The 26878-nt window shown below is 38.9% G+C and overlaps 1 protein-coding gene across 1 annotated transcript in view; it reads right to left on the bottom strand.

The window, feature by feature from the left end:
- LOC126236756 (DNA-directed RNA polymerase, mitochondrial) overlaps positions 1–26878 on the bottom strand; it is a 295970-nt gene that overhangs the window by 99257 nt on the left and 169835 nt on the right. The window contains exon 14 of the mRNA XM_049946296.1: positions 22326–22446. Coding sequence (XP_049802253.1) covers positions 22326–22446 — 121 coding nt within the window. The remainder of the gene's footprint in view (positions 1–22325; positions 22447–26878) is intronic.

Genomic DNA, 26878 nt, shown 5'->3' with positions numbered 1-26878 from the left:
TAGAACTGGTTTTCAGGTGAGATTTAGATGTCATCGTAAAATCTCCATAATATTTTTTCAGCTCAAACGACCAACATCCTCAGGTGTGATGAACACACTGCTGAGCTATGACTGTAGCCATGTATTTGTAACAGTCCAAGTGGAAATTGTATAGAAACCAAATTTGTCACCTTCATGCCAGTGCATTTTCAAACACAATACGAGGGTGGTGTGAAAAGTTCTCAGAATCATCAGAATAATCACAAGAGGTCAGCATTAGCACAATGAGTTGTTCACGTTATATTCATTGGACTGTCACCTGTAAACACGTGCCATGACAATGCTCTTGGAATAAAGCTGGTTGGTGACGTGGCTTTATTGTTGTTCCCGCATAGTGAGCAGTGATTAATTATTTTGCAAAGAAAGGTATGAAAGCAAAAGACATTCATGCTGATTTCCAGAATACACTGGGGGACTCTGCTCCTTCATATTCAACTGTTGTCAAGTGGAAAAATGAATTTAAATTTGGTCGGGAGAGCTTAGATGATGATCCACGCAGTAGTCAGCCAAGATGTGTCACTACTCCAGAAATCATTGCAAAAGTGCACAAAATGTTCATGGAGGATCACCGATTGAAAGTGCATGAAATTGCTCACGGTTTCAAGATGTGATCTGAAAGGGTATATCACATTTTAACTGAGGAATTAGAAATGAAAAACTTATCTGTAAGATGGGTGCCATGACTCTTGACGCTGAGTAAAAAATGCATGCCGTCACCATGGAAAATTACACAAACTAAGGTATGAATTGTCGCCACATCCACCTTATTCACCTGATGTGGTTCCGTCAGACTTCCAGCTTTTCCTAAAACTGAAAATTTTGCTTGGTGGTCAAAGATTCACTTTAAACAAAGAATTGATAGCCGGAGTTTATAATTATTTTGCAGGCCTGGAGGAAACTCATTTTCGAAATGGGATCAAGGCACTGGAACATCGTTGGACCAAGTGCATTAATCTACAAGGAGACTACATTGAAAAATAAAAAAAAGTTTCAGTGATGTAAGTACTTTCTTCTATCCTGTTCTGAAAACTTTTCAAACCATGCTCATAATTTAAACAGTTCTTATTCCCTAATTAAAATATTAACAACTTTAATAAACTGTAAAAATGAAATAATTCAGGAGTGGCACTGAAAATCAGGCCAAGAAATGCATAAATTTAGATATTAACAATAAATGGTGAATACTATTACAGAATATAAAGACATGCAAAAATCCAATGTACATTAAATACACATTTTGAAGAGAGAAAAAAGACCAGGCAGAAATAACATAACATTACAAGTGAATAGAAAAGATAGATTGTGCATCCATTTCCAATTAAAAGTGAACAGGAGAAATATCAAAATGAAATAAATACACATAATGACAAAATTTTGTTTTCCATATAACTAGTCTTATATTACAGTCCAGTAGCATCACAAGAGGTGACAGGGATGAACAGTTAAATAATAAGTGATAAAGACAGGCCAGTTTGAGAACATTTTTCCACATAAGAGGCTTATCATTTGGTGTGCCACCTCCTCCTCTTTAACTTTGTACTCTTTCACCCATGTCAGTTTTAACTGCTAATTATGACACACTCTGTACACAATTATTGCACCTGGGAATCCCTGGCACACCTCCCAGCTTGACATCAGAAGTGGGCACAATTAATTGTGAAACATCCTGTATAGAAATTGTACAGGAGTGATTCCTGTGGTGTCCCTGTCAGTTTGGCACCCCAAACAGTGGCTTGTGTCACGTGGGCCTTGAACTGGTCCGGATAATATGACATAGTAATCACTAAAGAGCAGTTTCATTTCAATATCCACTAACTGGATACTGGAAAAATAACAACCAAATTATAAAACCAAAAAGAATGAATAGAAACATTATTTTATAAAACATTTAACATAATTTTTTTTTTAAAATATTAATCCTAATTAGATTAGATTAGATAGTTGGAACTTTTAAGAGCACTTATTTATTCTACTGGTGTTTGAGGATGTGATTTCAATGCGGTAGCTGAGACAACTCTAGTTGTGAAGCAGTAAGAAAGTCAAATGTGACTCCTTTTTATGTAACTGAATTCAACCCTTCCAAATGGCACGTCTGGGGCCAGAGGACAGAAATGGCTCCATGCTGGCAGCTGGATTCATATGATTCAACTGGGCAGCTCAGCAGTCCAGTCTGTCACACACAACTCTGCAGATTGTCTATTTACTTGAATGGCACCTTACAAATCTGAAGTAATTCGCAAGAGGTTTTTCTTAACCTATAAATTGTTCTTTATCTTTAATAATACTGATCAATTATGAAGGTTTTTCACTTTCACAATTTATATAACTAGTAATTATAATATTCTGCATTATTTCTTTACAACTTTCAACAAATTTAAGATTCTCTGTTGGTCCATCATGGCCTGGGGACATTGGGTGGTAGTAATCTTCAATGTCAATACACTTCAACAAGAGCCTTACACTTTAAGATATTTTATTTTATTCTGAAAGCAACCAATTTTGGATTTCATTTTGCTATCTTCAGGCCCATACACTTTTATCCAAATAAACGAACTTGTTATATAGCGCCATTAATCACTGGATATCATGAATTCAAATCATTTTGCAATTGCTTCATACAAAGACATAACAGCAACTGAGCGTGTTGTAACACAAATGGGAGTCAAAACAACTGATCACGGTAATTGAGAAAACCCAACATCAATGCTGTTTTCAACACAGTGCAATACTGTGCTCAGAAGAAAGTGAGGATGGACAGGGAAATATTCTCTCAGTGGTTCTCTAAAACATTTGTACTAGCAGTGAGAAAAAATATGAAGAAGAAAATGCTCCCACTGAAAATTATACTTATGACTGATGATGCTCCCAGTCATCCTTCAGATATGATTCTCAAGTCTCACAGTATACAAGAACAGCCCTGATCCAGCTCCTGGACCAGAGAATTTTGGAATCAATTAAACATTGTTATCAACATACACTTCTTGTCTCTTTGGTGAAGGAATATGAAGACGATACTACCAAGACTATGCTGAAGGTGTGGAAAGCAATCAACTCAAGTCATGATGTTTTCCAAGTAGACAAAACATGGGATAAAGTGGAGAGTGCTACCACAAACATGAGCTAAAGAAAAGTGTGGCCATCCATTAAATCAGGGACGGATCCGGCACTGAGTGACAGCAACGAGCCAGTCAGTTCAGAATCATCAATTGCTCATACTTTGTACATTGACAAACATGTCCCACAAGCTTCCAGGAGGAGGAGAAATTGATGATGAAGATATTGCTAAGTGGCTAATGAGGAAAACAGTGAGGCAGACCAAACTTCAAAAGTGTACACGAAAGTATTGATGGAAGTGGTGAAGAAGAGGACATATGTTTACCATTATCTTAATAATTTTTAGGTTGTCTCTGTATCTCCAACTGAATATGCACAGCTTTCATTTCCCCACATGCACTTTGCTTTACTCTACTGAGGCAATATTGGTGGTCTCAAACACATATATATTCTCACTTGTACTGAATATTCATTTCAAGCAACAGAAGAGGCCTCACGAAAGTAAGGGAAAATGAATCCACCAAAATTAAAAATGAATTTATTCAGTTTCTCATAGAAGACATAAAATACAAATTATTAATGCAGCGGTTCCACATATATTTGAGATTACCACCTTAGGTGTCTCACTTTGTACAATGATGGCCATTAGCTTATTTGTAGGTATTTACTGTTGCACACTGGTAGCATAAATTTGTGATATAAATATAACAAACGTTCTGAGTCATAATGATAGGTTTTTAAAAATCAGCAAGATATCACAGGACAGTGACTTTTGCCAGTAAATAGCACACTGTTACTGTTCACTGGTTGTTAGGATGACTTTTCCTTCTGCGTCCATTCCCGCAAAAGAAGACACACCATGCAGATTACACAGCTGTGAAACACTACATGTAAAATTGAAGGGGGATGACTGCTATCATTGCTTTGCGAGATTAAGTGAAATAAGCAGCGATGAGCAAAATTGTGTACTGGACTGGGATTTGAAACCTGGATCTCCTGCTTTCTAGGCAGGTGCAGTAACCACTGTGCCATCCAGGACACAGTGTTATCACAACTGCACGGACTATCCCAGTACGCCTCACAGACGAACCACACTCCCACTGAGTGACACCTTTCTGCAGTCACTGTCCATTATACTCCTGTTTGCTACTTAAAGATTCCCAAAGGAGGTCGGTCGTATTTGTACATTTGCAATGAAGAAAGTGGATCCATTGCCCGGCCAGGCTTATGAATTATTTGAATGCACGGTGTCTCTTCCTCAGATAGATATGCTCAGTCAGAGTGTAGATCAGCTGTGAGGCGAACTGAGATAGTCAGTGCAGTTGCGATAACACTGCATTCTGGATGGCACAGGGGTTACCGCACCTGCCCAGTAAGCAGGAGATCCCAGACCGGTACACATTTTCGCTCATAGCTGCTGATTCCCATTAATGTCCCACTGCAGCTGATAGCAATCATCTCCTTTCAATTTACATACAATGTTTCACAGATGTGGGATCTGTTTGGTGTCCGTTCTTTCGAAGGAATGGACACGATGCATTCACTTGATTCAAAAGCCTGGCTGGGCAATGGATCCACTTTCTTCAGTGTGAATGCACAAATATGTCTGACCTCCTGTAGGAATCGCTAATTAACAGACAGGAGTACAATGGACAGGGACTGTGGATAGGTGGTGCTTGATGGGAGTGTGGATCGGCCGTGAGGCATACCGAGATAGTCTGTGCAGTTGCAATAACACTGTGTCTCGGATGGCACAGTGGTTACTGCACCTGCTTCGTAAGCAACTGATCCAGAATCGATTCCCAGTCTGGTACAATTTTTGCTTTTCACCGCTGATTCTGCTTAATGTCCCACTGCGTCGGATAGCAGTCATCCCTTTTCAATTTACATCTAGTGTTTCACAGCTGCAGAATATGTGTAGCATCTGTTCTTTTTAAGGAACAGACACCGTGCATTCAAAGCTGTGTGAATGCGTGCTGTCTATTCCTTCGAAAGAACAGAGACACACGCATTGACACAGTTTTTTTGTAGTCTGGTCAGACTGTATCAAGTACATGCAGGTTCTAATAGTCAAACAACAGTCTGCACATCTAGTACTGATGAAGTAGTGACTCAGATGTAATTTATCTGAGCATTCACGAATGAGATTTGCAAAATGACTGATGATAATCCTGCCCATGACAACTGTTTTTTGTTGTAGGCAAGTTACATCAGGTGGCGGACAGTGAGTATGTGAAGCCGCTGTATAGATTTGGGGTTCTGACATGACCCACTGGAGTGCCTAAGGAGGTAGAGAAGACACTGTCCACTATATCGAGATGACTGGTGGTCCCCCCCCCCCCCCCCCACTCCTTACAGACTACGGCGTTTGGTCCATATTATATTAAATTTGCAAAGGCAGGGTTCAACAGCATGATCTGTGAAGGTGTAATGTAGCCTTCTAACAGTCCCTGAATGTCACCACTACATCTGGTCCTGAAGAAAGGTGGCACATGATGGCCTTGCAGTTACTACAGAGCTCTGAATGCCGAAACGATACCAGACAGATATCCAGGGCTGTTGTTACATGACTATAATTATGCGTTGCATGGTGCTGTTACTTTAGTGTCCTAGACTTCACAAAAATGAACACACAGATCCCTGTAACTGGCTGAGACGTTCCCAAGACAGTGATCATCATTCCTCTCAGACTGTTTGAGAGCATGTTTATGACTTTTAGACTCAGGAATGCTGCCCAAGCATGGCAATGCTTCACTGACTCAGGGCTACAAAGCCTAACTTTTCCTTTTGCTTACCTGGATGATATTTTAGTTATTTCATCATTGGCAGCATTTAATGAAACACACCATGGTGTCATCCTACACACTGCTGAATGTGTCTTTGGCCAGTCCCAAGTGGATTTCCAAGAGCACAGGATAACAGCAGCAAGATCGTTACTAGTACCAGAGAGGGTGGAGCCATTTTACAGATTTCATACCCAAATATGGCCAAGCAATTGTGTCCATTTCTCAGCTTGCTAAATCTTTATTGCCGTCACTAGCCACACACTATTGAGTTACAGGACCCATTAATTGCAGCACTCACCAGCTCAAAAAATAATGGTAACTTGCCTACAGCATGGACAGATAGCATGTGTATAGCATTTGAAGCGACCAAAAAGAGCACCACAGACGCTGCACTACTGGTGCACCTTGAGCCTACTGCACCTCTGGCACTAGTAGCTGATGCCTGCAAGATGGTGATCTGCACAGCATTGCAAGAACATTTTAATGACACATGGCAACCACTCATGTTTCTCTCATACAAACTACCACCTTTTTTAAGTTATGGGGCACATATGCTAGAGAACTTCTGGCTGTTTTTGAGTTTGTCAAATACTTCACACCTCACCTGGAAGCTAGAGGCTTTATTATCTACACCAACCATAAACCATTAACTTATGCCTTTCACTAGGACAATACGAACTGTTCACCTAGGCAACACACTCAGTTAATGTTCATCTCACAGTTCAACATGAACGTCTGGCACATCTCCGGCATTGAGAATGTGGTGGCTGATTGACTGTCTCGGGTCGAAGCATTACTATCATTATCGATTACACCAAATCTGCAGCTGCTCAACACTCAGATCAGGAACTATAAGGACTTTTATCAAAGGGAACATCAGATTTGGATTTCCAAATTATCTAAATTCCAGGGAGTGATGTCAAGTTGTATTCTGACATGACCATGACAAAATCGTGGCTAACTATAGCTGTCAGAAGTGCATCTTCACAAGGCTACACAACTTGTCACCCCAATATTCAATCGACGACTCGCCTAGTGACGAATGGTTACCTGTGGCCAGGGATACAGAAAGACTGCCATGAAAGGGCGAGGTGTTGCTTTAAATGCCGATGCAGCAAGAAATACCACCACATAGAACTTTCTGATCATGTCAGCCCGTTTCAATCACGACCACATTGACATTGTTGGTCCATTGTCTTCACCCGATGCCCAACATTACATACTTAATTATGATAAATCATTACACCCACTAGTTGCAATTGCACCAGTGGACGACATTACAGCGTAAACTCTGGCTTTCACTTTTGTGCTTGTTCTAAACACAAGAACACTGCAATTTATTTCTCAAACTCTATATACATATGTAAGGCAATGTACAATACAATGAATGACACACCAGTGGCCAGGTGGAGCCTTGCGCTCCAGCCTATTAAGCAATTTGTTCAAATAGGTGTGCAGCCAGTAGGATGTGCATGCAACGGCTGTCGTATTAGCAGGCTGAGTGGCCTCTAGTGGTCAAAAAAGCACGAACTTAATGCACAAGCTATGAAGTGTCGCACACACAACATTGATGGTTACAGCATTCCTCTTCCTTTGTGAAGAAGTGAGCACTGTTATCATATCAACTTCTTCTGTAGTTGATGTAGAACGTTGAGTCATGCGACGTGCTGCCACCAGTGCGTAGGGTCAGAGGTGGTGTGAGCACAGGTAGGTGCAGCACCTGCCTCTCTCCAAGAGGCCATATGGTAGGACAGGCAACACTGATGCAGCTTCCACTTCCATGTCTGAGTCTAACCCGAGGGAAGGACATCACTGCAAAGACAGCAGAAAAGATGGTGGGTGCCGGCTGCAACAGTGCAGGAGCCAGGGTCTCACTGTGGCCCCGACAGCTGAAGGGGGCACCCACAGTAGGAAGCAATTGGAAGCAGTTGCGAAGATGTCGGCAGCAGTGGAGAAGGCGAGGGCACTGGCCACAATGTAGAAGATAGCCAGTAAGATGGAGGATGCAGGAGCTGCGGAGGTGCTCCCATGCCGCAGATGCCTACATGCAATTGTAGCTGGATGACGTGTCTTGATGCCTTCCCTTTAGCCTTGCAGATGATGCAGAGGCATTGGACACAGGTACTCTCGGTTACCGCTGGCACTCATTTCGGCCAGTAGCCAAACCCATGAGCCCAAACAGCTGTGCATTGCTGGAGATGGTGTTAGTGGATGGCTTAGGGTTGGCCAAAACAGATGCAGCAGAGTTTGGGGCTGATGACTGACAACTCTGTTGGACTCTTACTACTAACAGGGGTGAACCTAAACGAACTGAGGAACCAGTCAAGAGCTACTGCCGGTAATACATCTGAGTTTTAAATATTTGGATGAGTCGTTCTGCTTCCCCATTTTGTTGAGGGTGGGAAGGAGGAGATGTGACATGGTGAACATCACTTTTTTTTTACGAAAATATGTAAATTCCTGAGATATGAACTGGGGACCTTTGTCTGTAACTAATGTATAATGAAGACCTTCCCCTTCATAAATTTTGGGCAAAGGGGTGAAATTGTTGCCGCTGCAGAAGTAGGCAGACAATGCACCACATACGGAAGCTTAGAATAAGCATCAATTACGAGCCAATAAAAATTCCACAAAATTGACATGAATTCTTTTCCAAGGCTGTTGTGGATCTGGCCACAGTGACAAGGAAGCATGGAGAACCACCTGATGGTTGTCACACTCTGGGCATGCTGCAACATCTCGTGCTATTTCCCAATCAATCTCTGGGCAAAAAACATGTCTGTGTGCTAACGGCTTTGTATGTGACACACCGCAGTGTGTTCACATGTAACAAATGCATAACTTCACGCCAAAGGGCAGATAGGGCCAAAAGCAGAGGAGCTGTGTCCTCTGTAGCTAACAGGAGCACTCTACCCCAAACAGAAAGACAACTTTGTAAAAAAAATGGTTCAAATGGCTCTGAGCACTATGGGACTTAACTTCTGCGGTCATCAGTCCCCTAGAACTTAGAACTACTTAAACCTAACTTACCTAAGGACATCACACACATCCATGCCTGAGGCAGGATTCGAACCTGTGACCGCAGCGGTCGCGCGGTTCCACACTGTAGCGCCTAGAAACGCTTGGCCACTTCGGCCGGCGACAACTTTGCAATGCAAAATAATTTCTCAAAGGATCAGTAGCACAGCCTGGAGGTTTGTCCAGCCAGCCGTGTTGCACAAAAGAAACAACTTTACTTAAAAAGGGATCCATGGCAACCACAGCTGCAATTTTAGTGCTAGTAATAGAAAAACCACCAACATTTTGAGCTTCCACATCTTAATGAAAACAAAGTAATTCCTCTTTATCAAACTCCAGATCAGGAACAATCGGCAATTGCGATAAGGCATCAGTATTTGCATGTTGCCCCATACATCAAAAATGTATCTCATAATTTCATCGTGGCAGGAGAAGAGCCCACCACTGTAAGTGAAGTGCGGCTTTAACCAGCAAGAATGCCAAAGGGTTAAAAAGAGAGACCAATATTTCGTGGTCTGTGATCAAAGGAAACTTAAGACCCTAACAGAAAAACATGAAATTTTTTTAAAGAATACACCATTGCCAAAGCCTCTTTCCCTATCTGTGAATAGTGCTGTTTGGCTGAATTTAAGGATTTAGAGGCATATGCAATAGGGCATTCAGATCCGTTCACATGCTTACAAGTAAGAACAGCACCATAGCCAAGGTGTGCCATGTCCATCACTATCACAAGGTGCAAACAAGGGGTCTACAGCAGCTTGGATTTCAACAGCTTGACGTGTCACATACTGGGGACCAATGGAAGGAATATCTTTGTGTCAAGAACTGAACCCATCATGCCTACTAGACAAAAATGATTACTGGAGGAGCCATAATTTCAACAAAGATCTACAATTATTTTTGAACTATTGAAAGAATATGGATGTGAGATATTTTTGAAGATGATGATCTAAAATTATATCCTTAAATATGATTAAATCTGATATGTATCCAACAAACTGACCAACAAGCTGAAAAATAACACAGTAAAATATTTAGAAATGATATTTTTACTTCTAAATCAGTTCTTAAAACTGATACTGAATGTGAAAAGTAAGAAGCAGGAAAAAATCAGAAATGAGAGTAGTGCTAGTTATAAACAAAAATAACCACTCAAAAGAGACTTTGACTAATCTTCCTCAAAAGTGAAAATTCAGAGAACAAATCTATTCATATTCACAAAAAATGCCGTTTCAATTAGTTCAATTGAAAGATTACAAATTGCAATGAAAAATAATAAAATAATTTATTGTTGGGTTGGTGATTCAAAGAATATCCATGAAGAAAGGCATGTGATATGAATCTATACAAAATTTAATATTACACCAGATCCTCTTTGAAGGCGAATAACAATTACCAAGGCTGCTGCCCAAATTTGTCAGCGATTAAGTTACTACAATAAGGTTTCTTCAATCACGATTCCTCCGTGAACACTTAGCATGCACAAACAACACAACTTGGTTTCACTCACATTTTTACTGTTCGCAGAGTACAGACGAATTGTTCAACTGTACATGTAGTTGCATGAAAAGCAAGAGCAATAACAGAGCCTTTTTTATGGTATGGGAAAAACTGTGCGTTTATTAGTAAAATCTCATCATTGATAGATTTGTAGGTATTTGTGCTCTCATTGACCAAAAGTCATCCCACAGTGTTGCTTCAGATACGAAGTTACCAGCATTAAAATACTTTTGAATTTTCATAGTTATTTTGTCAAATTCTTACTAGTATACCTTTTTCATTTGCTGAGAATGTATTTTAAGTAAACTAAATGGTTCTATAGGCTCAGCTGAAAATGGGGATTGCAAAGAGGAAATTAATGAATCAATATACAAAATGAAATCTCATAATTTACAATACTCATCTAGACTGTTACAGAGATGATTTGGTCTGTTGTTTATTAGTTTGTCCTGGTACGAAAGAATCAACATTTATTTCACCTGGCACATTTTTTGCAATAGTAAATATAATTCTTGAGGCTTTTCCGACACTCTGTTGACATCTTGAGGAGTCGGGTTTCCTGCCAGATATCAGTGTTGTTCATGTGTAATATTTCGATATCAGGACTCTTTATTTTGATCAGGTGAGACCTGAGACAGCTCATCAAGTGGGATGGGTTTAGTATTTACACCTACAATCTTCCCCCTCCATGGTTGGTTCTAGTTGTTCTGACTGCAACCTGCTCCCACTAGAAGCGTCCTTTGGCATTTACTCTTCAACCCGCTGTGCCAGGCTGAGCATTGACATTCTGTCTTTGGTCTGGTGTACCTGTCAATGCACTGCTGTTCTCTTTTTCGGTCTGGTGTGGTTCTAGGTGTTCCCAGTGTGGTCCGCTCCCACTAGAAGCGTCCTGCAATGTTCTATTTTGAATCCAGTATGCCTGGTGTTCTGTCTGGTGTTCATTCCTCATATTCACACTCTCAGTTCTTCTTTTTGGTGGGTTCTGCTGCTGTCCCTTATTACATTTTCACCAACTCCAGAGCAGGATCCCAAGCTCAACTGAATTGGTACCCAGTGTCATAATTCATAAGGTTTTTGGTCACCCTTATCAAAAAATAAAATTTAAAAAGTACCCCCTTTTCCTAGGTGAAAATAAAATTTTTCCTGAGTGAAAAATAGCTTTGTTTTGCATGGTAGCTTCTGAAGCACTGAAATCAAGATTGCAATGTGTTTTTGTCACCCATCATAGCTTATGTCACATGGTCCCATCAGCCAATGACAGCAGATATTCAGAGCATAGGGCAGGTGATATAGTCAGCCAAGCAACATCACTGTTAAGCAGCTTGAACACACAAAAAGGAAAAGTTAATGAGTTTAATTAATATACACACAGTATAGCTACAAGAAAAGATAACCTTACACAAATAATAAAGGTTGTCAAAATTCTTCCCCCCACGGGTATGATAAGGTAGAATCCTAAGAACACAGCTTAAATTGAAGCAGCTGAATATTTCCGACAAACATGATTATAAACTCACTGTAGTGCACTGAACATTTCATGTGTTACCTGGCTAAATACATGTTTTGTCAAACACTTTTCTATTACATACTTACTTTTAAATTACATATGAAATTGCTCAAGAATTCACCTCACCCTATTTTTGAAAGGTAATTACACTTACCATTGTTACTGTATAATTTGTAATCTATGAAAGAACTAAAATAAATACGACAAACTAAACTTGAAACTTGGTCTTTTTTAGCACATGTTAGCCTTTAAGATTCATTATTAAACCTACTCCTGCATTACCCATATCTGATTTTGTATTTATAAGCCCATATTCAACTGACCAGAAGTCTTGCTCCTCCTTTCACCAAACTTCACTAATTCCCACTATGTCTAACTTTAACCTATACATTTCCCTTTTAAAATTTTCTAACCTACCTGCCAAATTAAGGGATCTAACATTCCATGCTCCGATCCCTAGAATGCCAGTTTTGTTTCTCCTGATAATGATGCCTCCTGAGTGGTCTCCACCCAGAGATCCGAATGGGGGACTATTTTACCTCCATAATACACTGAAGAACCAAAGAAACTGGTATAGGCATCCATATTCAAATAGAGAGATATGTAAACAGGCAGAATACGGTGCAGCAGACGGCAATTATATAAGACAACAAGTGTCTGATGCAGTTATTAGATTTGGTTACTGTTGTTACAATGGTAGGTTATCAAGATATAAGTGAGTTTGAATGGGGTGTTATAGTTGCCGCATGGCCGACAGGACACAGCATCTCCTAGCTAGCAATGAAGTGTGGATTTTCCCATACAACCATTTCATGAATTTACCATGAATATCAGGAATCCGGTAAAACATCAAATCGCCAACATCACTGTGACCAGAAAAAGATACTGCATGAATGGGACCAATGACAATTGAAGAGAATTGTTCAATTTGACAGAAGTGCAACCCTTCCACAATTCGATGCAGATTTCAATGCTGGGCCATCAAGAAGTGTCAGTGTGCGAACTGTTCGATGAAACATCATCGATATGGGCTTTGGGAGTGGAAGGCCAACTCGTGTACTCTTGATGACTGCATGACACAAGTCTTTACACCTCCCCTGGGCCTGTCAACACTGACATTGGACTGTTGATGACTGGAAACATATTGCCTTGTTGAATGAGTCTGGTTTCAATTTGCATCGAACAGAGGGACAAGTACGGGTATGGAAACAACCTCATGGATCCATGGACCCTGCATGTCAGCAGGGGACTATTCCATCTCGTGGAGGCTCTATAATATGTGTGGGGTGTGTGCAGTTGGAGTGATATGGGACCCCTGACACATACAGATACAACTCTGACAGGTGACATGTGTGTAAGCATCCTGTCTGATCACCTGCATCCATTCATGTCCATTATGCATTCTAGCAGGATAACGCCATGGACCACACATCCAGAATTGCTACAGAGTGGCTCCAGGAACACTCTTCCCAGATTAAACACTTCTGCTGGCCACCTAACTCCTCAGAGATGAACATTATTGAGCATATCTGGGATGCCTTGCAATGTGCTGTTTAGAAGAGATCTCTACCCCCTCGCACTCTTACATATTAATGGATAACCCTGCAGGATTCATGGTATCAGTTCCCTCCAGCACTACTTCAGACAGTAGTCGAGTCCACGCCATGTCATGTTGCAGCACTTCTGCATGCTTGCAGGGGCACTAGACAATATTAGGCAAGTGTACCAGTTTGTTTGGCTCTTCAGTGTACTTTACCTGAGAGGACACCATCATCATTTAACCATATAATAAAGTGGCATTCCCTCAGTAAAAATTATGGCTGTAGTTTCCACTTCCTTTCAGTACCAGCACAGCAATGTTGTTTTGGTTGATGTTGCCAGGCCAGTTCAATCAATCAACCAGACTGTTGCCCCTGCAACTACTGAAAAGGCTGCTGCCCCCTCTTCAGAAACCACATGTTTGTCTGGCCTCTCAACACATACCCCTCCCTTGTGGTTGCACCTACAGTATGGCTATCTATATTGCTGAGGCACACAAGCTTTCCCATCAACAGTAAGGTCCATGGTTCATGGCGGGGGAGTCATGGTTAATAATGAATTAAAAAACAGGAATGCAGATAAGCTACTATGAACAATATAGTGAACACATCACTGTAGCCAAGATAGACATGAAGCCCGTGCCTACCACAGTAGTATAAGTTTACATGCCAACTAGCTCTGCAGATAATGAAGAGATTGCAGAAATGTGTGATGAAATAAAAGAAATTATTCAGATAATTAAGGGAGATGGTAAGTTAATAGTCGTGGGGGCCTGGAATTTGATATTAGGAAAAGGAAGTGCAGGAAAAGTAGTAGGAGAATATGGACTAGGGCTAAGGAATGAAAGAGAAAGCCACCTGGTAGAAGTTTGCACAAAGCATTGCTTAATCATAGCTAACACTTGGTTTAAGAATCATGAAGCAAGTTGTATACATGGAAGAGACCAGGAGACACTGGAAGGATTCATACAGATTATTCAGACAGAGGATTAGAAACCAGGTTTTAAATTGTAAGACATTTCCATGGGTAGATGTGGACTCTGACCACAATTTATTGTTTATGAAATGTAGATTAAAACTGAAAAGACTGCAATAAAGTAAGAATTTAAGGAGATGGGATCTGGATAAACTGAAAGAACCAGAGGTTGTAGAGAGTTTCAGAGGGAGCATTAGGGAACAATTGACAAGAACAGGGGAAAGGACTGCCGTAGAAGAAGAACAGGTAGTTTTGAGAAATGAAACAGTGAAGGCAGCAGAGGATCAAGTAGGTAAAAAGACGAGGGCTAGTAGAAATCCTTGGGTAATTCATGAGATACTGAATTTAATTGATGAAAGGAGAAAATATATAAATGCAGTAAATGGAGCAGGTGATAAGGAATACAAACACCTCAAAAATGAGATCAACAGAAAGTGCAAAATGGCTAAGTGGGGATGGCTAGAGGATAAGTGTTAGGATGTATAGGCATATATCACTAGGGGTAAGATAGATGCTGCCTACAGGAAAATTAAAGAGATCTTTGGAGAACAGAGAACCACCTGTATGAATATGAAGAGCTGAGATGGAAAACCAGTCCTAAGCAAAGAAGGGAAACCAGAAAGGTGGAAGGAGTACACAGAGGGTCTATACAAGGGCGATGTACTGGAGAGCAATATTATGGAAATGGAAGAGGACGCATATGAAGATGAAATGGGAGATGTGATACTGTGTGAAGTATTTGACAGAGCACTGAAAGACCTAAGTCAAAACAAGGCCCCGGGAGTAGACAAAGTTTTGTTAGAACTACTGATAGCCTTGGAAGAGCCAGCCATGACAAAACTCTCCTATTTGGTGAGCAAGATGTAGGAAACAAGCAAAATACCCTCAGACTTCAAGAAGAATATAATAATTCTAATTCCAAAGAAAACAGATACTGACAGGCATGATAATTACTGAACTATCAGTTTAATAAATCACGGCTCCAAAATACCAACATGAGTTCTTTACAGATGAATGAAAAAACTTGTAGAAGCTGACCTTTGGGAAGATCAGTTTGGATTCTGGAGAAAGATAGGAACACACGAGGTAATACTGACCCTACGACTTACTGTAGAAGATAGGTTAAGAAAAGGCAAACCTACGTTTATAGCATTTGTAGATTTAGAGAAAGCTTTTAACAATGTTAACTAGAATTCTCTCTTTCAAATCCTGAATGTGGTAGGGGTAAAATACAGGGAGCAAAAGGCTACTTACAGTTTGTACAGAAACCAGATAGCAGTTATAAGAGTTGAGGGACACGAAAGGGAAGCAGTGATTGAAAAGGGAGTGAGACAGGGTCGTAGCCTATTCCCAATGTTATTCAATCTGTATATTGAGCAGGCAGTAAAGGAAATATAAGAAAAATTTGGAGCAGGAATTAAAATCTATGGAGAAGAAATAAGAACCTTGAGATTTGCTGATGACATTGTAATTCTGTCAGAGACAGCAAAGGATTTGGAAGAGCAGTTGAACAGAATGGACGGTGTCTTGAAAGGCGGATATAAGATGAACATCAACAAAAGCGAAATGAGGATGATAGAATGTAGTCGAATTACATCAGGTGATGCTGAGGGGACTAGGTTAGAAAACGAGAAACTTAAAGTAGTAGATCGGTTTTGCTACTTGGGCAGCAAAATAACTAATAATGGACAAAGCAAAGAGGACATAAAACGTAGATTGGTGATGGCAAGGAAAATGTTTCTGAAGAAGAGAAATTTGTTGACATCGAGTATAGATTTAAGTGTCAGGAAATCTTTTCTGAAAGTATTTGTATGGAGGGTAGTCACGTATGGATGTGAAACATGGACAGTAAACAGTTTAGACAAGAATCGAATGGTAGCTTTTGAAATGTGGTGCTGAAGATTAGACGGGTAGATCATGTAACTAATGAAGACGTACTGAATAGAATTGGGGAGAAGAGGAATTTGTGGTAAAACTTCACTAGAAGAAGGAATCGGTTGGTAGGGCACTTTCTGAGGCATCAAGGGATCACCAATTTAGTATTGGAGGGAAGAGTGGAGGGGTAAAAATCAAAGATGGAGACTAAGAGATAAATACACTAAGCAGATTCAGAAGGATGTAGGTTGCAGTAGTTACTCAGAGATGAAGAGGCTTGCACAGGATAGAGTAGCACAGAGAGCTACATCAAACCAGTCTTTGTACTGAAGAACACAACAACAACAACAAGTCCTTCTGATATATAAAACAAAAATGTACCAATAAAATTTTAAATAATGGCTTAAACAGCTTGTCTTCTAGGCCCAAAATTTTTCTCAATGGCTGGTTCCTGAAGTGTTAAGTTTTGTATGGTAGTCAACCACTTTGTGATTTAAGGAATTCATTGCACATTCTCACTTGTAACCTAATTCATCTTGAGTAAAAGGAAATTTACTTTTGAAGTAAAACTTCTAAAACCACCATTTTCAATATTTTCCCACAACCTGTTAGACATGTAAACATTTGTAACTTCATGCACATTGAAAGCAGTTTGTTGTTACTAAATATTGTACAGTTTTTGTCCTAAAGCATTTGACACGTTCTGCTGCCGGCAGATGCTTGTGGGTGCACTGTGTTTTGTTGTAAATGGTGGGTTTTCTTGGCAGCTAAAGTTTTAATTTGGTGTTATTCTCTCGTTTATGTTTTATTGCTATAGTATTATTTTGCCATAGCAGGTTAAAGTAAAATTCTTCGTTTGAGTATCAGTACTTACCAGCCAAAATTACAAAAATTTAATTGAAAAATAAAACAATAAAAAAAAACCTGGAATTCTAAAAAAATTTCAGGCTTTTTCCGCATTTTTGTGAATGAAAAAATTCCTGTGTTTTTCTCAGATTTCCCGAGACATTTATACCCTGTTGTAACACTGTCCATTATCTAGGGGTCTGTGCCAGAACCTTTGTTTTACCATAGTTTGTGGAATAATTTCGTTCCAAGACAGTGCTTGGCAATGGCTGACTTGAAACTTCCTGGCAGATTAAAACTGTGTGTTGGACCAAGACTTGAACTCAGGACCTTTGCCTTTTGTGGGCAAGTGCTCTACCGACTGAGCTACCCAAGCATGACTCATGCCCCGTCCTCACAGCTTTAATTCCGCCAGTACCTCGTCTCCTACCTCCCAAACTTCACAGAAGCTCTCCTGTGAACCTTGCAGAATTAGCACTCCTGGAAGAAAGGATAATGCGGAGACATGGTTTAGCCACAGCCTGGGGGATGTTTCTAGAATGAAATTTTCACTCTACAGTGGAGTGACAATTTCATTCTAGAAATGGCTGACTTACTTATCTGTCTTAGAAAGTTGTGCCTCTGATGTTCTTTGTATCTGATGTCCACTGTCCTAGTTGTTTGGCCAATGTACAATAAGTAATACTGCCAAAGTATCTTATAAATTACAGGTTTCCATAGTCCCAGGACATTTCACTTTTCCTCTTACATTTGTAGGTGAACAGAACAAACACTTGATGTTATGCTTCTTGTAAGTCCTGCACATTTTGGCAGAAATAGATCCTGCAAAGGGCAGATAAACCACAGTCTCTGCTTCACCTTGTTTTTCTACTAGATATTGTGACACAGTGGCTGGATAATGAGGACTTTTGAATTTGTTTGGCCTTGTGTCCATTTTTGCAGAACACTGGTTGCAGATGCTCAGTTTTAAGTGCAGCAGAAACAGAGTATCTACAAGGGCTGTTCACAAAATTCCAGAACTTTGTCCAAAAATTCTTTTATGCTTACCTTTTAATTATTGTGCATGGTCTCCTTTGAAACTCTCTCCTCCACAATTGATACACCACTCCCAATGCCATTTCCACTTGTGGAAGCAGTCTTGGTATGCCTCTTGCTGGATTGTGTGAAGTGACATCCACAAATTTTCTTTTATCTTGCCTATCATTGTAAGTCTTTGTCCTTTCAATGGGGTTTTTGGCCTTGAAAATAAAAAATGTCCGCAGTGGCCAGGTCTGGAAAGTGTGGAGGATGAGGCAGTACAGTGATTTTGTTTTTTATGCAATAGCCGTGCACCAAACATGGATGAATGTGTGGGTGCATTATCATGACGGAAGAGCCATGAATTGTCCCGCAACATTTCATGCAGTTTCCTTCTCACATTTTCTCTCAGGCGTTGCAACACATCCCAATACTACCAGCGATTAACTTTGTCCCTGTGGCACGAATTCATGATGAACTAATCCTTCTAAGTCTAAGAAAACTATTAGCATGGATTTGACGTTTGACATGACCCAACAAGCTCTTTTTGATCTTGGAGAACCTTCCCCAACCCATTGTGAAGACTGCACCTTAGTCTCAACATCATAACCATGGAACCACGTCTAATCACCAGTTATGATCCTCTTAAGGAAAATCTCATTCTCATTTGTGCAATCCAAAAGCTCTTCACAGATTGTGAGGCGAAGTTCTTTCTGATCTTGACTCATGAGCCTGGGACAAATGTGTTGCCAACATGATGCATTTCAAGATGCTGTGTCAGGATTTCATGACATGATCCAACTGAAATGGTACATTCTTCTGTAATCTCTTGGGCAGCCACTCTTCAACTGTCATACACAATTTTGTTGACATTCCTGATGTGAGCATCGTCGGTAGATGTCGAATGGCTTCCTGAATGAGGGTCATCTTTGGCTTCTGTCTGGCCATTTTTAAATGGTGTAAACCAATCAACACTGAATACAGCCTAAGCACTCATCACTATAGGCTATTTGGTGTGTCACTGTAAGGGTTTTCTTGAGTTTCATGCAAAATTTACTGCACACATGTTGCTCTTCTAACTCCGCTACCTTGAATTTGCAAACTGTGCAATGCAACATTCTACTCAACACAGCACTTAACAATAACAAAGACATGCAACAATGAAACTTCCAGCAATTACACACTTAACATAGGCATGTACAGGGATGCCAACCACATTTTGCTCTAACATGCCACTGGCACGAAATTATGAATGTTCCAGAATTTTTAGAAAACAGACCTCGTATCAGTGTTCTGCAAAAATGGACAAATGGCCAAACAGATTCAAAAGATTAACAGCTTAGGTAAGAAGTTTATATCTTGTACAATGATATTTATTTTTAATAAATCCAACTAAACAGCCGTTAAATGAATTAAAAAGCCACACATATTGAAGAATATTTGCTTTATGCTACAAGAGACACAACAGCTCTGGAGTGAGTGCAAGCACTGTTCAGTTGGTATGCCATATCTTGGATTAGCATTACCATCTTGAGAGAAATTCTCCACCTGGTTCACCTTCTGTTAGTGATACACTGTTGGCTTCAATATTTCAAAATTGGTGCCACTGAGATTATTCATGAGTGCATACAGTTCCATGAGAAACTTTTACGAATACAGTGGCAATAAATGCCTCTTTACAATCTCTTCCCATGTTTTGTGGAAACAGTATGCAAAATTTACATAGACCTCATTTCAAATATGCCAAGTATGTTGGCCACAGTGTATACTGAAATGAACAGGCATGGTGAAAGACCCCATGGTTTCAGAAATTATAATTTACATAGCTTTAGTTTTCTTATGGGATCCAGCAGTTTCTCAGTACTTCACTTTTTGACACATCAGAGTTTTTGTACGCTGACATTTTTATATTCTCAGTGACCAGTTCAGTTTCAACAGATTCCAGCTGTCATATTCAGATCTTCTGGAAATAATATTACTGTGCATGATTTGCACAACCATAATATTATTTCCAGAAGATCTGGAGATGACAGCTAGCCCCTATCAAAAGTGATCATTGAGGAAGTAAAAAAATATTTCCACACACAATCTTGGCTGCAAAATTCTTATCACCACTAAATACCAGACCATGCCCAAAAACATGTGCAACTTGTATTTCCTTTCTGTTTGATAGACACTGTATCATTATGAACATAAACAACAATGTCAAAACTTGGTTCTACTCATGATCTTAATATGCCAGACATTGAAGTTACTGATTTTTGTGTAACTTCACTTCCAGAAGTTCCCACTGATACTGCACTGTCATTTCCTTTCATTCATTGTTACTGCTAACTTAATTCCCCCCCCCTCCTTTTTAAAATATTTCTAATATCATTCTCTCTCTAAAAGAGGAGGAAAATTCAGTATAGAATGGAATGTATTACCTGATGAAGCTAAATGTTGCTCTGGCCACTGGAGAACCATATTTGTGTTACAAGGCACTATTGTATTCCAGCCTGGTAACCAATTAATTGTTTAATAAACATCTGTGTGCATTTCAGTGCATGAAGGTTTACCAGTCTATACAAATACTGTGATATAGATCTCCATATTCTATTTGCTGGGATGTGATTATGACAATGACAATGGAGTCACTTTGGCTCAGGCAACACTCATCTTTGCCGAGTTGTAAATTATCCGATACATACGTCACAGCAAACTAAATTTCTTGATAATAGTTTAATAAGGGAATACTGGTAGCCATTCAGTGGATATCCAGATGTTACATACATGTAGAAAATAGCAGAGTGAACTTAATCAGTACTGTGATTTAAGAAAATCCATGAAACACAACTAACAATTTTTGTCACTCAAAACCAAATTAAGAACATTGGAAGATGTGTGTCAGAAGTTAATGTTTTTAGAAAAGTGAAAGCACTGTAGATGTACTGTCCAGAGAGTGTAAAGCTGACAGCTTTATCGCCTTCTCACGTTGTTGGTATACATCATTTTTACTATCAATGGCACCAGTTGCTGACTCCTGCTGGGCCATGCCAGCTAGCCCTGAAGAATATGATTGTTCATCATTTCCAGCTTTAGCCCACTGAAGACCACAGGATCAGCCTGATTTTGAGTCTGAATGTCTGGTCCTGGAAGAGGTGTTTCCTTGTTCTTAAATAGATGTAATACACTAAACTAACTCACCAAGCTTCCTCGTACAGATTACACTTTCTGGATGTTTACAGCACAGTAACATCAAGCTCATGATGAAGACAACAAAGCTGCTGTTAAGTGATCGTTAAGACATAGCACGGTGTGGACGGTACTGCATGTGGTATTATATGAAACCAAACAATGCCCCAGGAAGTGTTGCATTTAACCATTGCTCATTATGTCAAAAAGACTATGATGAAGAATTTGATTTCACAACAACTGGGATATGCCTTGTTCCCAACTTGACAACAATACTTCAAAGAAGGCAATCAAGGATGGTGCCATGACAAACAAGAGTGTTTTTTTCTGGCTTCATTTCATCTGCAGTAGAGCTACAACTGGCTAAAAGAGAGCTATTGCGGAATCATAGTAAATCACTTCTAGAATTGTATGAGAATTTTATAATGAATAAAAACTCAGTACTCTAAATTCCAGAGGGAGCTGAGCACCTCCTCTTTTATGATGTATGATGTTAGTAGCTTCTAATGTTCAAGCTATTTTCATGTTGAAAACCTTAATTCTGAGATAATGTTACTATGCTTGAACATGTTCTAGATTAAAGTGGTGGAAGTGGATATTTTCATTTGCTAATAATGCAAGCAGGTATTAGGCCTAACTCATTTTAATACATTGAGAAGAAACAGATGAATTTGTTATTTGTGGAACACTAAATAAAATCAATATTTGGAAAGAGGAATGCTGATGTGTACTTCTCTGTTAGCATATATTTTAAAATATTACAACACATGTTCCGCCAGTACAGTCACTATATACCCTTTAAAGTTAAAACTAGTATTGAACTTTTTCCACATAATTAAGCTTTCATAATAAAGAACTAATCAAGGAATTCTACCCAATCTTAACTGCAAAGATATTCCAACATGATGGAGAAAAATACGGTAGACAATGAATGCAAATAAATTAAGGCAAAAAACAAAACATTTTCAAAATAATACCAACGCTTCTGTACATACCGATTTGTTAACCGTCCATGGTATGGAACCCAACTGACTAAGAGAATCCAATGCTGGAAACAACTGCTGGGGTGGTGATTCTTCAAGCCTCTGCCATTGTTGACATGTCTCTTGAGCTAACCTAAAAGAGACAATCAAATTAATTTTCATATATAAGATTTTGAGAAGTGTGTATAATACCACAACTGAGATACCTTTTAACTATAGATATGTATCAGCTGCCCTTTTTCTTCTAAGTCCTGCAATAGCAGTTCAGAAAATGTATCGAAGAGCAAGCTCCATTATAAACTCGCCCAAGAAAGCAGTGTGGAAATTTCTCCATGTGAAACAGACTGACACCATAACGTGGAATGGTTCACATCTGAATGCTTTTGATAAGAGACTGCTTGCTCCCACTAATTATGATTAATACTCAGTCTGATAAAAATATTATGTATCATATCCTAGTCATCTTGAGTACTAATAAACCGCTTCAGCTGTATTTAGGTCTTTATTTTTAGATCACTACTGGTTTCATGGCATTAAAAGCCAAATCTTCAGGTGAACATCTGTGTAACAATAAAACCAGAAGAAATAACACCCCGACACATCCACTGATATGATAACTTTCTAATAATACATTAAAATTTTTTTAAAAATTTAAAAAGCTAATAAAACCAACGAGAAAATTGAAATATTTGTACCCACATAACAGAAACATTAGAGCTGAAAAAGCTTGGAACTTTGTACCCAGCATTCATCGCCCATTAGAACAAAACACTGCTGCAAGGTGGTATGTCATTGAATAAAAAACAACTGGATTCCAATCCAATGTGGTGGACAAGTCCTAAACAAATTATACCATAGTGATTCATTGGTAAGGGGAAAATAAATGAAACACTATTAAGACTTGATTTGTGGCTAGCATGAAAAACCATGAAGTGGTTGCAACAAAATGGAGAATGTCCTACTTGGACCACACTCCAAATAAATAGCTACTGATGGAAAAGCACAATCTGAACACCGCAGTTACTGCTTCTCTAGTTTATATGCAATGGCAAACAGGGGCCATGGCTGCTGTTGTGTCTTTGAGACGCGAAGAAAGCAAACAGCTCACCTGTAGATGACATGCAAATGCACTGATGCAGCATGGGCTCTACCGAATGATCAGTGGTCTTTTGGGGGACACATGAATGGTGAAAGAGAACAAGGAATATTGGAATAAAAAGCACAAAAACTTATATTTTCTTAATAACGCCAATAAGTTATGCTAGCTTAAAGGAACTCTTGAACATTTAATTACTTAAAAGCGGGACAGCAGATGTATATACTTAGGCAACAAAATGTATCTTCTAGCAATGTCCACTGACAAAACCTTAAAATTTTAAATAATTTAGAACTTTAAAATACTGAAAATTACTGTTTTGTAAAACTCTTTCAAAACTTCTTTACGTTTTTTATAATCAAAAGGATCCATGAATGTAGTGAAATTTTGATACTTTTTGAGTAAAGAGAGAACTAGAAAAAATTTTCAAAAAGATGCTTAAAAGGATGAAGTGCAATACCTAAGGTAATAAGGGTGATATGTAGGAAGTGGGTTGGTGAGGTGGGGAGGGGGAAGGGTGAGGAAAATGAAAAGGCCCAGGAGGAAAAAAGGAGAACCAGCGACCAGGTAAAGGACGTACACAGAGTATTACGTCAACTAACTTAAGCAGTCAGAAAACAAAATATATGGCAACTGTCCCTGTTCTATACAGATTATTTTTCAAAAAGGTTTTTGTATTTCTTAGCCCAATATTCCTTGTTATCATTCATGATTCATCTGTCTCCTCCCCCTGTTCGTGACTGCGTGTAGACCGGAGATGTGATAAGTGCTGTTTTCAGGTTCTACTTTTCCGTTTTCCATGCTAGCCACAAATCAAGTCTTAATGGTGTTTCACTTATTTTCACCTTACCAATGAATCACTATGGTATCATTTGTTTAGGACTCATCCAACATACTGGATTGGAAGCTGCCTGTTTTTATTCACTGACATACAGCCTTTTAGCAATGTTATCATTCTGACAGGCAATGAATGTTGGGTACAAAATTCTAAGTTTTTTCAGATGTAATGTTTTAGTTATGTGAGTACAAATATTTTAATTTTCTCATGTAAAAGGTTCTTAATAGATGCTTAACAATTTTTTAAAAATCTTAAAATAATTTTAGAAAGTTATCATATCAGTGGCCACCTCTAGGTCGTTTTTCCTTCTGGTTATGTTGTTACTCAGATGTTCACCTGAAGGTATAGTTTTAGTGCTTTGAAACTGGTAGCGAGCTAAAAATAAAGGACTAAATACTGCTAAAGCAGTTTATTATGATTATACCCAAGATGATAACTCATAACTGTGGGTGCCCTAGCTACAAATCTGGCCACATATTCCAGTCATTTCCAACATTTTCATCGGATCTTTTTATCGTAATGTATAACAATAATTGAAGTTACTGGATGGAACAAAACATAAACTAAGGAAAATCTATAGCAGACTGATGTGTGGATCATAGAAACATTTAACAGGAAATACTTAGTATCTTCCATAAAATACTGTCAACATAAGTAAAAAGGATAAATATCTAATATCTACAATGAAAATAAAAGAACAAGTACAACATTAGAAGAAATTTTACACTTATTTGAACATTACTTAGAAATCACTGAAATTGAATAGATACATTAAAATGGAAACATATGGCTCTAGAACCAGTAAAAGAATGGAAAGTGGTCATACAGTCCCAGATGTGCAGGTTAGTGGATATATTATCAAACAGATCTTAGAATGCTGTACTTCAACAATGGTTCTGAAAACACCCAAGCTATTGACAATTTACATGCCACTAGCAAATAACATCTTAAAGCTGATTATACTCATGCAGTTAGCCTCTCTAGTTATGACAAACCAAAACTGTTTTAAATAGAGGAGGCTTCTAAACTGGCCACCATTTACAAATGGTTTGTGATAAGTCTCACACACCAGCATGAACAGTGACACAACTAAAAAATGCAACACTTGAGAAAACTCAACTTAAAGAATTAGTTCTATAACACTTATATTGAAATAGTATAAGCTTCATTTAAATTTCAAATAAGTACTGTTTCATTATATTTTTCATGCTCATTGGGGCACTTCACATGTATTTTTCAGTAGCATAAGCTAAAAATACTGTTTTTCAACTTCTGTCACTTTTCTTGCTTCAGAGTCCAAAAGCATGTAATATGTATTATTTGTGGAGTAAATTCACGGACGTCCTGTAAAAACCTCTTCAAATAACTGGGTATACTAACTACTGCCTCTCCGTATATTTACTCCTTAATGAAATTTGTCCTAAATAATATATCTCTTTTTTCCAACAAACAGCTCAGTTCATACATACAATATCAGGAACAAAAATGATCTGCACAAGGACTTAAAAGCACTTACTTTAGTTCAAAAAGGGGTCCACTACTCAGGAACACTCATCTTCAATAATTTGCCAGCAAACATAAAAAATTTAGTTACAAATAAAGATCAGTTTAAAAGGACCCTGAAAGACTTACTAGTGGCCAACTCCTTCTACTCCATTGACAAATTTTTTAATAGAAACAAATGATGTATTGTATATATTCATACTATTAGTATTGTTATTTCAGCTTTAAAAAAAATTGACATGTTCTACATCCACGAGGATCTCCTCAGCACGGATCTATGGAACGAAAAACTAATCTAATCTAATCTAATGTGATATGTGAAAATCTTTTAGCTACTTTCCTCAATAATTGAGAAAGATGATAATGTTATGAGCCTACCAGTGTTGTATCTGATATTATTTAGGAATTTACAGTCTACTGACTGAAAGTTATATTTCCTTCAGTTTTTCTATTAATTTTGAAACTCTTTGGTACCCTCTGACTCTGACATCATCCAGTTGTTTAACAACAGGCACATTTCTCGTTTGGTTGTTCATTTAAAACCTGCACTGGTATATCAAATGACTTTTGCTCCAGCCATCATTACAGGTACAAACTCCTGTGCAATTTCTTCATCCACAAATGCCAATTTGACAGTGAGGTTTGTAGGTGGATGAATCTGACAGGTGGTGGAGTCCTTCTGCTTGGTATTCCTTGTAGTTCAAAACAACAGTGGTGGAGACTTCGTCAGGAGGTAGGATTCTAATGCTGGGATCAGTTTTTAGGTAGTGGAATGAGGTTCTGTCCAAAGATTTAAGATTAGTTTGAATGCTGAGGAATTTGGAGAATCGTGGTAAGGCGAGGTTTGAGGTTATGAAATCCTGGAAAGTTACCAGGGGGTGGTGTGGAGTTGGATCATGGATGTATGGAGGAGTGAACTGAATCACGCTGGTTTCCACATTTGTCTTTGGTTGAGTCTGATTGGTAGGGTTGGTGGCGAAAAAATGTTTCCAATGTAGGGACCGGAAGAAGGAGAGAAGGTCTTTAACAAGTCCTTTTGCCTCACTCTCAAATTCAATCATGCATTCAGTCCTCCATGATTGAATTTGGGAGTGGGGAAAAATGACTTGTTAATGACCTTCTCTCCTT

This window comes from Schistocerca nitens, chromosome 2 (genome assembly GCF_023898315.1).
Source record: "Schistocerca nitens isolate TAMUIC-IGC-003100 chromosome 2, iqSchNite1.1, whole genome shotgun sequence".
Taxonomy (NCBI): Eukaryota; Metazoa; Arthropoda; class Insecta; order Orthoptera; family Acrididae; genus Schistocerca; species Schistocerca nitens.
The sequence above is the reverse complement of the archived record's forward strand: the minus strand, read 5'-3'. Positions and strand labels throughout refer to the sequence as shown.